This window comes from Rissa tridactyla, chromosome Z (genome assembly GCF_028500815.1).
Source record: "Rissa tridactyla isolate bRisTri1 chromosome Z, bRisTri1.patW.cur.20221130, whole genome shotgun sequence".
Taxonomy (NCBI): Eukaryota; Metazoa; Chordata; class Aves; order Charadriiformes; family Laridae; genus Rissa; species Rissa tridactyla.
In genome coordinates, this window is record NC_071497.1 from 55,100,450 (window position 1) to 55,115,536 (window position 15,087).

Sequence of the window (15,087 nt, forward strand, 5' to 3'; positions counted from 1 at the left end):
TATAGGCATGTTGTACAAAAGAAATCTTAGGTTACTTTCACAGGGCATAGTAGCAGATTGTAACAGAATGCTTTTCTCTTTTGATGTGCTGGCCAATTGGGGGTATTAGTAACAAGGCAGTTTACCTCCTGTGTTGGAGAAGAAAGATGAAAGTAAGTCATGTGATCTGTTCCCAGGCAGAATTTTATTAATTTCTCTTCTGCTCGAACAGGAGTTATGAGAATTTGCATATATGGGTGCCTTGTCAAGCATTAACACTAAGTCATGTTTACTATGTAAAGCTTGATAGTTTCTTTTATCTTTGAGTCAGTCTTGTCATTAGATAGGTGATACTGCTTTCACAGATGCTAATAAGCAATCTGCCCTGTGTTTAAATGGCCAAGTATGCATTTTGTTGTGTTTAGATAAATAAAAAAATGAGTGGAAGCTTCACTCAGTTGTTACAGTGCCCCAGTTTTACTCTTCCTGGTTTTGGTACCTGTATTTTGAGGGTTTTAGCAAAATCTCTCCAGTCATAACCCAGATACGCTCAGTCATTAATTGAAACTCTTACCTGTAGGATCTCGTTATTCGCCCTTTTCTCTTAGAGTAAAACTCCTCTGGAAAGAGTTCAGCTTGCGTGGCATTTTAAGATCCACTTTGCACATTGAAAAGGAGTGTCAGCTCTCAGTTACCAAATAATTCATATGCAGTCTGCAGACATTAAAATTTGAAAAAGAAGCAGTAGAGAGCTTTGAAGCGGAATTTCCTTTCATTAAATTAGTGAATATGACAAGGTTATGTAATGTTCCTGGGGGATGAAGTGGTGCACGTCAGTAACCTTTTAGATTCAAGAGGCTTTATGCTTTTCATTTGCTGCTGGAAGAAGGCTTAGTACTGGATTAACTAGCAAGTTCCTCTTTCTAACTCAGGTAGATTAAGCCCCACCCAGATTTTACATATGCTGTATGTGATAAATACTGTGTATACACACAAGCTTATCCCTATTTTGTTTTGTATTGTGCATTTGAACACATTTGCTGGTGTATAACTTAAAGGCATATGTGCAGTTGAGTTAAATTTAGTGTTGGAATTCCTATAGGCATGGGAAAAAGAGAATTCTTACCATCCTGTGCATTTACTGCATAGTGCGAACTTAAAGCTACACCTACATCTGTCAGGGCTCAGGTCAATCAAATACTAGAACCAAGCATCCTGATTCTCTTTTCTTCAACTAGCATAAACCAGAATTCTCATCTAGAAACAACTGAAGAGTTGTTGAACTGGAGTAAGTAAGGGGAGATTTGGAAGCATATGTGTAAAACTGTTTCATTTTCTGTAGTGATATTTAAAAGAAGGTTAAAGTTTGTAGTGAAGGTCATGGGTGTGTGGCACTGTCAGGTAAAGCTTTGTACACAGCTTCGGGGTTGAAGGCAAGAGGAGATGGGGGGTGGCAGTAGATCTGGCTTTGAGAGCCTTCTCTTTTTTTCTGATCATGAAGGAGGATGACTCCAATGTCCTGTCAGCCCGATAACACTCTGCTGAGGCAGTAGTTAATGGCTGGTCTCATTTTTACAGTAAGTCTCCTAATAATTTGTCATGAAACCAACTTAAATTGTTATCAGGTTGACTGCAACAGTTTTAATAAAAAAAGCACAGCAATAAATTCTTCAGCTTTGTCCTACTTAGGGTATAAATGTATTGGTCTATAGTATTAAAAAAAGGTTTTTAACAGGTTTTTCACATAGGTTCTTCATATTTGTGAAAGGCCTTTCCTTTGTCCATTTATTATAAACTGTAAGTGAGTATGGGAGTGAGGGGGGATGATGTTATTTGGCAAATAAATGTCTGCTGCTGCTGTCTGTGTTGGTTTGTATTCCTCCCACGCCCCTAGGGCTCAGATAATGTCTGTCTCTAAAAAAGCATACATAATCCACAATGAAATGAGCTGGTACCAAGGTTTGCACAGCCTAGAGGTACAAATTAGGAATGTGCTATTTTAACATTAGACCTTTTGGAAAGTGTAACCCACCTATTCTACCTCTAAGGCCTTACTTCTATGTCATTAGATTTCGTATTTCAGGGAAGAATAGACCCAGTGGTCAGCCTAGTAAACTGACGCTGTGCATTGCAGAAAATTTGAAAACATAAAGGTAGGCTTGACTTTTAATATATTTTCCTTGAGAGATCAGGAAGTGATAATCTTTTTTTGAGCTGCTTACTAAATTTGTACGGTGGGTATGCCCTGGCTGATTGAAGTCTGGGGAACTGGAGATGACTGCTAAATTGGAAAAAAACCCCAACCACCCATCCCCCCCCAAAAAAAACCAGACATTTTTTGACATAATTGTTTCTTCTGAGCACTTTTCTTTTTAGAAGAATACAAGTAGCAGAAAGAAGGTGGGGAGAAAAAGGTTTTAATTATATTATAAAGATTTTATGAGCATTGCTGTAGGGGCTGGGTTTTTAAGAGGATGTTGTGACACCTGTAATGTGAAATAGCTTACTTTCATTCACCCAGGATTTTGGGAAACCTGGGTTTGTACCTGTAAATAATTTTTGTGAACCAAATGGGTCAAGGTCTTCAGCTGGAATTAGTTGGCATAGCTGGATTGCATTCAGTAGTTCAAAGATGAAAAACGGGTAATTTTCATTCACAGGATAATGAAACTATTCAGCTGCTCAGAGTATGATGGCATTTGAAGATTGCGTTGTTGCTATTTTTCTTGCTGAAGGTTGTAAGGATGATGCAGTTTTAAGGTGTTTTATGGTGAGAAACAGAAAAATTTCACCAGCTTGTGACTGACAGATGAGAGCCTTTAGGAAAATACCAGTTGGTAACTTTGGGATTTCTTTATGCAGATTTCATGAATACAAATTGTCACTCATCTTTACAGAAATAAAAAACTAATTAACTTTCTTACATAGCCAATTTGTAGGTCCACTGTAAGTCCAGGTTAGAGTTAAGGCAAAACGATTGCTTTTAACTATGACCAGTCTAGCTGATGTCACAAATTATGATTAATGAGTAAATTCGCAGTGAAAGCTGGAAATGAGTGTGCTTTGGAAATTCTTATAATAAATAAAAGAGCATAAAAGGCTTTTCTATTTAATATGGTATATATATAGAATAGTTGTTTAGTATATTAACTCCTAGAGAAATTGTGAAAAGAATCATAACACATGTAATTTGCCATGTATCGATACAGTATGGGGCAGAGATTTCATTAAATATTTGCCTATTTGTTAATTTTTACCAGGACAGGAGCCTTCACCATTGTTGAATGTGAACCAGTTTATGGCCTGTTTACATAGAATATATAGCAGATAAGTCAGTTGGATGCAGTGAATACTGCAAAGGAGGAAGTGGGGTGAATAAAGGATATTTCTATTATTCTTTTTTTTTTTTTTTTTTTTTTTTTTTTTTTTTTCCCCTCACCCCAGGTAGGAATTTTCTGGGTGTATAATTTGGCATGAGAAGAATGACTTCAGAATTTATAACTAGGAATTACTCCAGCCACATACCCCACTGCAACTTGATGTCACTGGACCAGTAATACACAGGGGCTCTATACTAAGTGACAGCGATTGTGGTGACGGTGTGTGTGCAGTATCCCAAAGCGCGTGGGCACCTGCCAGACCACATTGTTTACTCTGCGCTCAACCTGCCTTTCTGAGTGTCAGATGAAAAGGTTCCATGGGAACAGTTGTTACTGTATCATCCTCCAGCTTTTATTGCTACAAAACAAATCTTTACAACCAAAAAGTTACTGTAATTTTTCAGGAGTCTCCTGAAAGATCAGTATATGTTGACTTACAAGGAAATGGTGTGTTTGCAAGAAGCATTTTATTGTGTTTAATTTTTTCTGATGTCTTTGTTACTTCATTCACATTTGAATGCTGACAAAGTATATGATAGGATATGATTTTTGGAAATTTTTATTCTGATTTTGAAAACTTTTTTCATATTCCAAGCATATGATAAAGTTTAGTCATAAGTTGAGTTACGGTACGCTAGAAACTTCCATGCACCCCAAATAGAAAGTGTAGAAACAGAAATACATTAAGGTCTGCATTGTCTATATGTCTTGCCCACAGTAGGTCCGACTGCTGAGCTTGCTATGCAAGACATCCCATTAGATCTCACTTTACCTTTAAAGAAGGTATTCATACTCATCTCTTAATTAGAGGACTTATGTCCATAAAAATGTCTCTACACAAGAATAGCTTTCAGTAGCTGTCAAAAGAAGGGGGCTGAGCTACTAATTTCAAAAACATTTTGTCAGACATTTTATTTGAGTGCAAAGTATTACATGTCCTCAAAGCGCAGCACAGAGTACAGAACAGCAAAATTAAAACAGATAATTCTGTAACATGATGAAATGTGACTCAGTTAATTCCATTTGCTACTTCAGAATTGTACTTAAACTTACAAAAGACAATACGGAAGTCCAAAAGAGAAGACAGAGATGTCTCATGCTTGTGAAAAGCTATGAAAACATTCCAATCCAAGTGAGTTATTTTAGTGTCATGTTATAAATATATTTTATGGAGCATCAATAAGCAAAAAAGGACAGCTTCTTTCTGGATAGTGGTAAACTATTTCAGAAGTTCCTCTGCTTCCTGGGGTGACAGCTTGACTGCTTTCTGAAGCAGCAGCCTAAATTCTACAGCTTTAAACTCCTCAAAACAAACAAATTAAAGCTCAGAATATTTAAGGTGAGCTAGCAATAAATTCAATTTTCATCATATATTAGAGTGTAATTTGCAATAGTTCAATCGTTGTCACTTGAGCTTTTCGGAGTCCCAGCAAGAAGAGCATAACAGACAGCAGAGGGTGGGAACTCTCAGGCGTTGGATGACAAAGCTTGTGGTACTCTCTATAAGTCCAAATTAGGGAAACCTTCTGCTATAATTTTTTTTTCCTTGACAAGGTGTCAAAATTCTGTATCAGCACAAATATCTGAGTAAGCACTGGTAGATAAGCAAGCTGAAACAAACAAATCTTGTGTTGTTTGCATTTAATAGCCAATAATGCTGCAATTTTGATGATGTCCCCAAGAGAGTTCAAGTCCAGAAATATGAAGTTATTTTAATTACGCTTTTGTTATTTTAATTGCATCTTTATTGAAATGTGACCAAAAAAGTGCTGAAAGACTGTGATATCATAGTTGATAACCTATTACATCAGATTTTTTTGGCAGATTTAATTGCTCTGGAAGCTTCCCATATAGATTATTGCTGTGCTTAATGAAGTGTGGTGCAGAGAGTTTTTGTTGGATTCTGCACTGCTGTTGTTAAGGGAGATTGAAAATAGTTGTCAGTTCTCAATCAAAATTGCCTTCATGTTAATAGGCACAACTGTGTGTGCAGTGTAGTTGTGTTTGCTACCAGAGTGCCTAGCGGCTTAGGTCAGAATCAATGTCAAGAAACTGACAACATTAATTGTGGAGATAATTTGTGTCAAACCTTAATTAACAACCTTTATAAAGATAAAGGCAACAAATACTACTTTTCATTTTTGGTTCTGTTGGGTTATGATTTCACATACCCTTACACTGATGATGGTCTCTTTATATGTGACAAGGTGAACATGTTTATTGAATAATGAAAAGATGGATTGCATAATACTTATCTTCTCCATGGCTGGCTGGCTACTATCACCACAGTCTGAGCGTCTCTTGACCATAACTGTGTTTATCCTCACAACACCTATTAAACATGCGACATTATTATCCTTCTGGTGCAGCTATTGAGCCTGAAGCAGAGAATTTAACTGGTTTGAGAAATTAAATTCAATTTTGTGGGTTTAAAGATGAACTGCTGAAAAGGGGCATTGTATGCATGGTAAAATGTCTGAAGTGTAGAAGACTACTACGAGTTTACTGTTTCAGATAAAATTATCTGTGTTCTAATAATAATTTACCTGCTCTGATGTCATATGATACCTCAAAGATAACTGCCTTACTTTCAAGATTAGGCACTGGAGAAGAGTTGTGGTAATGTTTGTTTACAGGAACTACCCACTTAGGCAAAAGCAGACTTTGACCAGCCACATACCTTATTTTTTCAGCTAGATTATGGTCTAAGTGAAACACAAACATAACCATGGTTCCTTTCTATGCTGGCATGTGAAGCTTTTTAATTGATGTAGATAATATCAGTCCTTACGTATAAGAATGTAGTCTTTACATACAACCTTAAAACTATGCTTTTCTTGAAAAATGTCTACAAATTATGCAACAACTATGCAAGTCTTTCACCGCTAATGCTTCGTAGCAAGTGTTGTTAGTTAACAAGCAACAGCTTTACTAATTGTCGGCCCAGCAAAAATTCACATAGGACTAGAAAAATACTGTTCTTCATGGAGCTACGATAGCCATGTTAAGTGTTCAGCCCTATTTCTGCAACTCAACTGTGTAGATACAGCTCTGCAGAAGCTAGTAAGCAATTTTCAGAAGGAGTCATAGCAGTTATAGTACTTTACCAGGTTTGGCCCAATCCTAGATGAAGAAATTGTCAGAAAACTTGTTTTACCTCTAACAGCAGTTAAGTTTCATATCTATAGCTATGAGCACTGTTTGATAAACAGCTTTGCAATTTGCACAGTGTTGGAGATGAAGGGGCTCTTTTTTATTTCTTCCTATGGTGTAAATTAGTGCAAGCTCTCTTGCATTTACCTGAACTGCAGTAATGGAGAATTTATCCTTGAGTGTCTGAAACAAAGGGAAGGCATTCTTCTTTATTTATCTTTTTTTAGTTATTGTTATCATTAAAAAGGACAAGAAGAAATGGCCTCAAGTTGCACCAGGGGAGCTTTAGACTGGATATTAGGAAAATTTTTTACACTGAAAGGGTTATTAATCACTGGAACAGGCTGCCCAGGGAAGTGGTTGAGGCGCCATCCCGGGAGGTATTTAAAAGATGGGTAGACACAGTGCTTGGAGATACGGTTTAGTGATGGTTTTTGTCAGAGTTGGGTTGATGGTTGGACTAGACGATCTAGTTGGTCCCTTCCAACCTAGGCAATTCTATGATTCTATGAGTATATTGCATATTAGTAAAAACATGCCAACCATAGATATCATGGTGACCGGCAGTGACATAAAACCTAATAATAGAATATGGTGGGCGGGTTTTTTTGGTTGGTTGGTTAGTTGTTTTTTGGGGGGGGTTCAGAGCTAATTAACATAATTCAACACTGGTTTTGCTTATGATTTTTCGTTGCTTTTTTGTTTTTGTTTTAAAATCTGCACTTCTCCTGGTCCCAAGACACTTAAGTGAAGTGTTGCGGGAATGAAGGCACAGCATGGCTCTTAAATTGAGTTGCTTTACCTCCTTGACCCTTGTAATGCATGGCAAAATTGGCAAATTTTCCAAAACATACCTTGCCTCTAAGGAAGTGAGTTACTTTATTGATCTTGAAATTATCACTTGGGCAGTCAATGAATGTATGAATGAGGCATAAATTTAGAATTTAAAAGCTGCCTGTGAGCAACTATACATAGTTACTCTGTGCTGGTGGACTTGCCCACGCAGTGTTTTTCTTTTGTTTGTTTGCAGTTCAACACTGAATTCACAAAATGTCAAAAAGAATAAAAAGAGAATGGCAGTGCATCATTTTTCACTTGATGGCACACAATCGCAACTTGTGCCACAGAGTATCAGCGTATCACATTCAGTCATGTTAGAGTGCTGAGTTAATACAGGCATAGAGAAGGATTCAAAGCTACCAGTTGTGGTGAAACCCAGATGCTCTTCATCAGAATACATTTCTGTCTTTTCTGTGGTCCAAGTATAAAGCCTGTAACTTGGGAAAGGATTTTTAGTTTCTTTACTCTGTGTTTTATTTGCCATGCTTTGGCAATTTTTTGGCATCAGAGAAGTTCTTTCAGAAGTTCCCCATGACAGCAGGTTTCAGGTACATGTTCAACAGACAAAACTAGCACAGAGGTGTTCGAGGATCCTTGAGTACTCTGAGAAGTTGAGCAATAACAATTTTGCCTGACATCTCTATTAAAGAAAAAAACATGCCAATTTTCAGGAACATTATATTTTTACTGCATTTTTTGAAAATTATCTTTGTTACTGGTATGTTGCACGTTAGGAGTAGGGTAAAAATACTCTTCATTTCATAAACTGAGGACAATCTGCATACTCTCATATTTAATGTGGCAACATAACAACAACATATTGAGTTTCTTTTATAATAATGGCCACATCATATTTTCTTGGCATTTTAAGTTATTTCAGGATTTCTTCCAGTGTTGCATACATGCATACTTGTAATCTGCTGGATTTCTGGCATTTAAATAAACAAGCTGACAAGAAGTATTGCCTGTGGAAATACCAGTTCAGCAGAATAAGGGGTTAGACAATAGAAGTGTAGAACAGCTACTTAGAAATAAAAACTAGTATAGTACAGGTACATAACTGTCAGAACTAAGAGAGGAAGGTGAAGAAGAGTGAAGAGGTTAAGAGCAGAAAGGAGCTGACTGCTGAAAGTTGAAGATGAGAGCAAAAATTAATTGCAGCAGCTGCTATAAGGAACCTACATATAACAATTAAAACTGAGAAAGATGGTATATCAAACACCTGGATTTTTTATCATTTATTGGCCCTAAGTATTCACTTCATATCATTCAAAGCAGCATCTTAAAGTGTATTTGATCTGTAAAAATTTTTCAGCTGAGAAAGAGAAAAATGTGAATATTTACAGGAATTCTTCAACATTTCTGTACTGGCGATAGACATAATTTCACAGATTTTTCTATTAAGTCTTTAGAAGTAATGTCTTGTGTTGGTATAAGTTCAAAAGTTTTGTTTACCACGAGGCTGATAGATTAAGTTTCGTTCTGTTTTAACAGAAATAGAAGGAAAGAGAATAATCAATTGAAATGCCTTTTCCTACTTTTAAAAATTTCTCCATTTTCTCTCTTCTTCTGTTGCAATAGTTAGATCTTTTTTCACTTCTTCTTTCTGACAGAGTAGGATAATTTGGGAGTGACCAGGAGCTATTCGTGAAACTGTGCCCAAGCATAAATCTCTCTTCTGTTACAGTCCTTTCTGCATGAACTCTTAATACATAGTCATTTACCTCCACCACTGCAAGCTTACAAATGCTTTCTTCTAAATGTCACTGATTTTAATGGCTCAAAGGTGGGAATCCTGTTTTCATGACATCCTGTGATCATAACGTCAAGTCGTGAATCATGATCTTATTACAGCTGATTGATGAGCTCATTTTGCAACAGAAGACAAATTGGATTTTTTATTTATAATGGTGATAAAAAATAATGTGTGATCTTGCTATTCTGATGCTATCACATTTCTGTTTTAATATCAATTTCACTAGTAAAATCTCTAAGTACTTTCCTGACCTTTTAGTTATTTTTTTTAATGCTTTTCTCTCGCAGGTGAATACTGTCACTCAAGAAACAAAACATTTCCTTCTTTTTTCATTTTGAAATCTTGACATGGCTTATTTGTTTGTGTTTACTACTTAGACTAATTCTGGGTTTTTTTTTGTTTGTTTCAGCACCACCAAAGTTTACAAGAACTCCCGTTGACCAGACAGGGGTTTCTGGAGGAGTCGCCTCATTCATCTGTCAAGCCACAGGAGATCCAAGACCTAAAATTGTCTGGAACAAAAAGGGAAAGAAAGTCAGCAATCAGAGATTTGAGGTATTAGGTCCATTGTTCTGTTCCTCTGAAAAACATTAATTCCAACTTCACTTCCAAACCCAACATGTGTGCTTTATTATCAGTGATTAGGCAAAACTATTGGGGATAGTTTAGTGGGAGCAGTCTCTTGAAGTTTTTATTTTGCAAACTGGTTATGCATAGCACTGTTAAAGAGAGAACTGCTTTCTAAACTATCATGATCTATCTGGGGACCCTTGACATGCTTCTGTTCAGACTGCTATCTTTTCCATGAAAGATGGGAGAAAATTACTTGAGCAGTGATTGCTGCCTCCAGAGAGCAAGCCACCTCCTTTTGTGACAGGTTGCATCAAACAGACCTAGGCTGCCACAACTGCTGCTGCCACAATTGCTTACCAGTGTTGCAGGGAGAGATGAAAGGGACATTGTAGTTCCTGCTGCTGAAGAGGAAATGTAAAACTTGTTTGCTTTTGATTCTTTTCTTAACAGTAACCTAGGAAAAGGCTTTAGAAAGAGCTGTTTCCTCTCTTTCCTTAGCCTTCAATTAAAGGAAACAGTAAAGATAATCTGTTCAAAGGATACTGGTTATTGGGGGGAAATAAGGCAAAAAATATTGCTCCCTCTTTTAGTGCCAGGAACAATTAATATCAAATATGGATTGACCTTTAACATGAAGAAAAAACTCAGAAAATGGGGGAAGGCTTGTAGAATGGATACCAAAACTGGCAGTAAGAATGTATAATTTTCACTGAGTCTCTTCACTGTTTTCAGTGGTGAAGAAGAGACTTCTCCATTAAGAAATCAGCTGTTTGTAAGGTGACTAATTTGTAGATAAAACAGTTGTGACATGCATTTTATGAGTGAATGATCTAAGATATACCTGTTAAAAGTTGGCTGAATATTGAAGTCATCTGAGTTAATTTTTAGTAGTATTTGGGAAGATTGCTTGCCCTTGCTTTCAGGTTAGATCTACGTCAGCAGAAAAGAATTGCATTTCTTGTATAAACCACTTTTTTTTATTCCTTTTTTGTTCAAAAAATACTTAAAGGCATTGGAACTTCTTCATTAACCAATATAATTGGTTGCTCGTATATTTACTGCAATCTGAGAAATAGAAGCTTGAATTTAAATGTGACATCCTAGTGCCAAGAACTGTTTGCACTTCACGAGAGCATATGCAGAGCTGTTACTGGTTAGTGGAATTAACATAGAAACTTTAACTCTACACAATTTATTCCCTTCTGGTCACAGAATATTCAGTTGAGGTGAGTTCTAAACAGTGAAAGATTGGGCATAGACATGTTTACTGTGTTGATTCATTTTTATTTTGCAATATATTGTGGTTTATTTGCTTCATATATTGCTTTCTATGTACCTATGTACCTGTTTTCAGGGAGAATAAGCAAAAATAAAACAGTTTTATTTCCATAAAAAATACTTGAATGGAACTATAAAAAAATTAATTTAAAATTTTTTAAAAATGCCTTTAGTGGACACTTGAACAATCTGTATAGCCAACTGAGATGGAGTGTATTTCAAAGAAATAGAAAACACTTATCAAGTATTTTATAATTTTTTTATAACCATGAACAGAGTAGTTATAAAGTGTGCAGAGCTCATCAATATTTTTAGCAGCTTTCCTTCCTGTCCAAAGGGCAGGAAGGAAATTAATTAAGGCCATTAATTCATACCATAGTATCTTTAAATAAGAACAGAACAACAGTAGAAATGAGATTCAGAAAAGACACATGGAACATTTGGGAAACAAGAAACGTCTGAGATTGTCAACTGCACCAATAAGACAATAATTAGTTGGGATTCTTTTCCTCTTCTTTCACATTAATATTTTCTATATTTCTCTGAGTTTGATTAGTTAGCAATAAAAGACATGAAAATGTTTTACCTGGGCACCTGTCTTCATAGAAGCCTTGTAAAGGCAGCTGAAAAGAACTTCAGTGGGCCATCTAATTTAATTCACATGCTTTCCCAGGGATGATGGGGGTTATTTTGTTTTTTTCCCTCCAATAAACTTGGACAGCCTTCTATAGTGTTTCATGAGCCTTGCTATTATTTTTTTATTTCTTTTGTGGAACTGGAACTTTTTTGATAGAACTTGATGTAAATAGCAGTTGTCTTATCTGTCAAGAGGGAACAAATAGTTTATTTCCTCTCTCTTGACAGCGGCCTGTTTATATATTTCAAGATTATTATCATTGAATGTGGAATCTTCTTGCTCACAGGCTAATTATCACAACTGAGTGAGAACAGGAGTGAGCGCTATAAGTTGTTTCTGAAATTAAAGAGTACAATAAGACCTTGTGGGACTTTGCTATTCATCTTTCATCCTTTATTTATATTGCAAGTATGTACTATGAATGAACATGATACAGGAGGATGCTTTTTTTCTCCTCTTGCTTCAAATCAATTCAAATAATATGAATTAGAAAAATCTACTTTTCAAATAATATGAATTAGAAAAATCTACTTTACATTGTTAAGAAGTCTTTCGCAGAGGAACTTAAAAAGAAACAGAGAAGAGGAAAAAGACAAGTTTAAAAAATTGTACCATTCTACCCTGTGGCATGAGGCTAATTTTATTAAAAAATCCATGATTTTTCTTTTTAAATCTCATAAGTTAGATTGGGAATTGGGAGGAACTAACTATCTGTGATGTGCATGAAAGGGGAGAACTCATAACAGGAAAAGCAAATCCATTTATGATACATATTTTGGAGATACCAGACTTGAAGCTTAATCTCTGCAGTGTTTGCCTAACCCAGTCTGCTGCAATTGTTTTTATTGGTCATCCAGCAAGGATTATTCAGCATTCAGATTCAAATAATAACAATTATTCTTTTAAAGTGTAATGATTGTGATTATTTAGATCCTGTGTTTTCATTTTTTATCTACAAATCATTACTGTCTTCTTTAAGATTATGAAATATTCCTTCCCCTCATAAATGTCAATTTTTCAAGAACTCTAGTCATTCTTTTGTTTGTGCTAAGATCAGATGGAGCTTATGTGTTTTCTAGGTTTGTTTAGGACAACAGCTTTACTTAAAGAATAGGGAAAAGTGATGCAGCCTGTGGGCTATCAAACCAATTTCTTCTCAGAAAAAAATCCAGGTTTTTATCTGATTTCCACTCAGAGATCCCCTGTCCCTGGAAAGGAAACTAAGAAACCAAGCAATTCCTACAGTGAAAATATAAAGATAATGGGCATATAACCATAGTTCCCAACTCTGTACTTTATTTCTGCCTTACTCTCAACAAGAATAGAGATCTAGTAGATCACTTGTGTGTAATTTGGACATACAGACACAAACATATGTGCAAATAGGCATATATGTAAACTGTTTTGTGCATATGTATATAGATTAGGGCCAAACATTAATTATTTTGTAAAAAAAAAATAATTGTGGCTCTCCTTTCTTGATAAGTACCATTTACCTAGTGGTAGTACAAACATATATTATTGACAAATAATTTTTTTTAATGTAGATTATATAGATTAATATTGTAACTTAATTATTAAGAAGGCTTATCAATGCCTGGAGTACTGCAGTACTCACCAATATCTGATGTGATTCTGACAGCAGAACAAGAAGGAAATAAGAGCTATTCAATTAATTCTTTCTTGTATGAAAATTAGTATTTCTTGTGTACATACTGCAATTTAAAAACTAAACAAAGCTTAGCCTTATTATTTAGTCTCTTAACTGGTCGCATGTTTTCTAATACATTGTTGGATAAATTTACTTACGTTCTGTGGGATAAATGCATAGCTAAATTGAGTAGTCCTATCTTGTTCAGAAATCGCTGACCCTTTTTCACTTTGGAGATAAATGGATGAGTGAACTGCACTCTGAGCAGAGTGGGTATGTAGTCTGCAGCAATTAAAATGAATGTAACTGGCATTTGAAGGTAGAGTACTTAAGCTAAGAGAATGAAGAGAGATTGGTGGTTAACTTCAGGATAACAGAGCATTAAGTTACAGAACCCTTTCTTACAGCCCTCGTTAGCTGGGGTTTTTTTTGGTTGCTTGTTTTTGATCCTATCTTTTCTTGAAACTATCTTAGAGCAGCCATCAAATACTCACTGAACAGCAATGCATGTTACAAGGCACTTAATTTCCCATCTGTGTTGAATTTGTCCTGATACATGTATTTGAAAAACGAACCTGGCTTTGTTAACACGGATATCAACAGGTCACTGTTCATGAACAGATTAACTGAAGGACAGACATTTGTAACAACATCTGTGACAGCTTTTGTTTCCTTCTACAGGTAATAGAGTTTGATGATGGATCTGGATCAGTTCTCAGAATACAACCACTGCGCACGCCACGAGATGAAGCTATTTATGAATGTGTGGCTTCCAACAGTGTTGGCGAAATAAGTGTGTCCACAAGACTCACTGTTCTACGTGGTAAGTTTTTCTAAACATATCTAATTTACTTTATAGAACTTAAAAGTGCATGTTGTTGTAAAAGAGAGGTTTCTCTCTGGGAAAGTTAAGTATAGTTCTTTTCAAATGGGCATTAGTATAGTACTGATGCTGTCAGTACAAACTTTTTCACATAATACTTGAATGTCCTGTTTCTGGTTTTTGACCACAAAATGGTAACGTGAATATGCATGGTATGACAGATTAGAGTGAAAAAAAAGTAAGTGAAACGGGAGTGCTGTGCACAACAGGTTATTATATTAATTATTGGTAAAAAAACACTTTCTGAATGCATTTGATTTACATTTTAGTGCTGTGCTGGGTAGCTTAGCTTTGTGTGATCAGCATTTACACAGAAATTTGCCCAATTAACAGTGACCTTGAAAAGCTGCATAAATGGTTTTCAGATTAGGTTAAACTGCTACAAGATTTTCCCCCCAAGATATAACACATTAAAAAGGGAAGGTCTTCTTCCATTTCAAATATATGTCACCTGAATTCCATTCTTACTCTAGCAAGAAGTTTTTGAAGACAGTAAAGGAAAAAATCAATTTTTTCAACTATCCTTGAGGGGTGAGGATATGAATGTACTGACAAGTCTACTGTATCGATAATACTCAGAGGAGTAAATACTAGTAGTCAAATGACCTGAATGCTTCATTCTGTCACCTGGAGATGAATGGAAACACTTCACAAAATATCACACTTTTCAGTTTTCAGGGTTGCTTTTATGACTGAAGATTACTGTTTTGTATTGTGATATTACATGACATACATAACTTCATTTGCAGAATTAACTGCTAGGGGCTTGTTTTTAGGAATTGAAGATGATTAGTCAGCTTTACAGAATTTGGAAGAAAATTTGTAAAATCTATGATTTAAAAATTTTTTTTTTAAAATCCATCTATCCCAACAAATGTAAGGTGACGAGCTTTCTTTCCGTTTATTTTTCTCTGAAGTTGTATTTTTATTTAAAAAAAAGAAAAATAAAACATTCAT

The 15,087-nt window shown here is 35.6% G+C and overlaps 1 protein-coding gene across 3 annotated transcripts in view; it reads left to right on the forward strand.

Annotated features, from left to right (window-relative positions):
* Positions 1-15,087, forward strand: part of PTPRD (protein tyrosine phosphatase receptor type D) — a 373,393-nt gene that overhangs the window by 145,962 nt on the left and 212,344 nt on the right. For all 3 annotated transcript variants that reach the window (XM_054186468.1, XM_054186469.1, XM_054186470.1), the window contains 2 exons: positions 9,518-9,663; positions 13,929-14,070. In XM_054186468.1, coding sequence (XP_054042443.1) covers positions 9,518-9,663; positions 13,929-14,070 — 288 coding nt within the window. The remainder of the gene's footprint in view (positions 1-9,517; positions 9,664-13,928; positions 14,071-15,087) is intronic.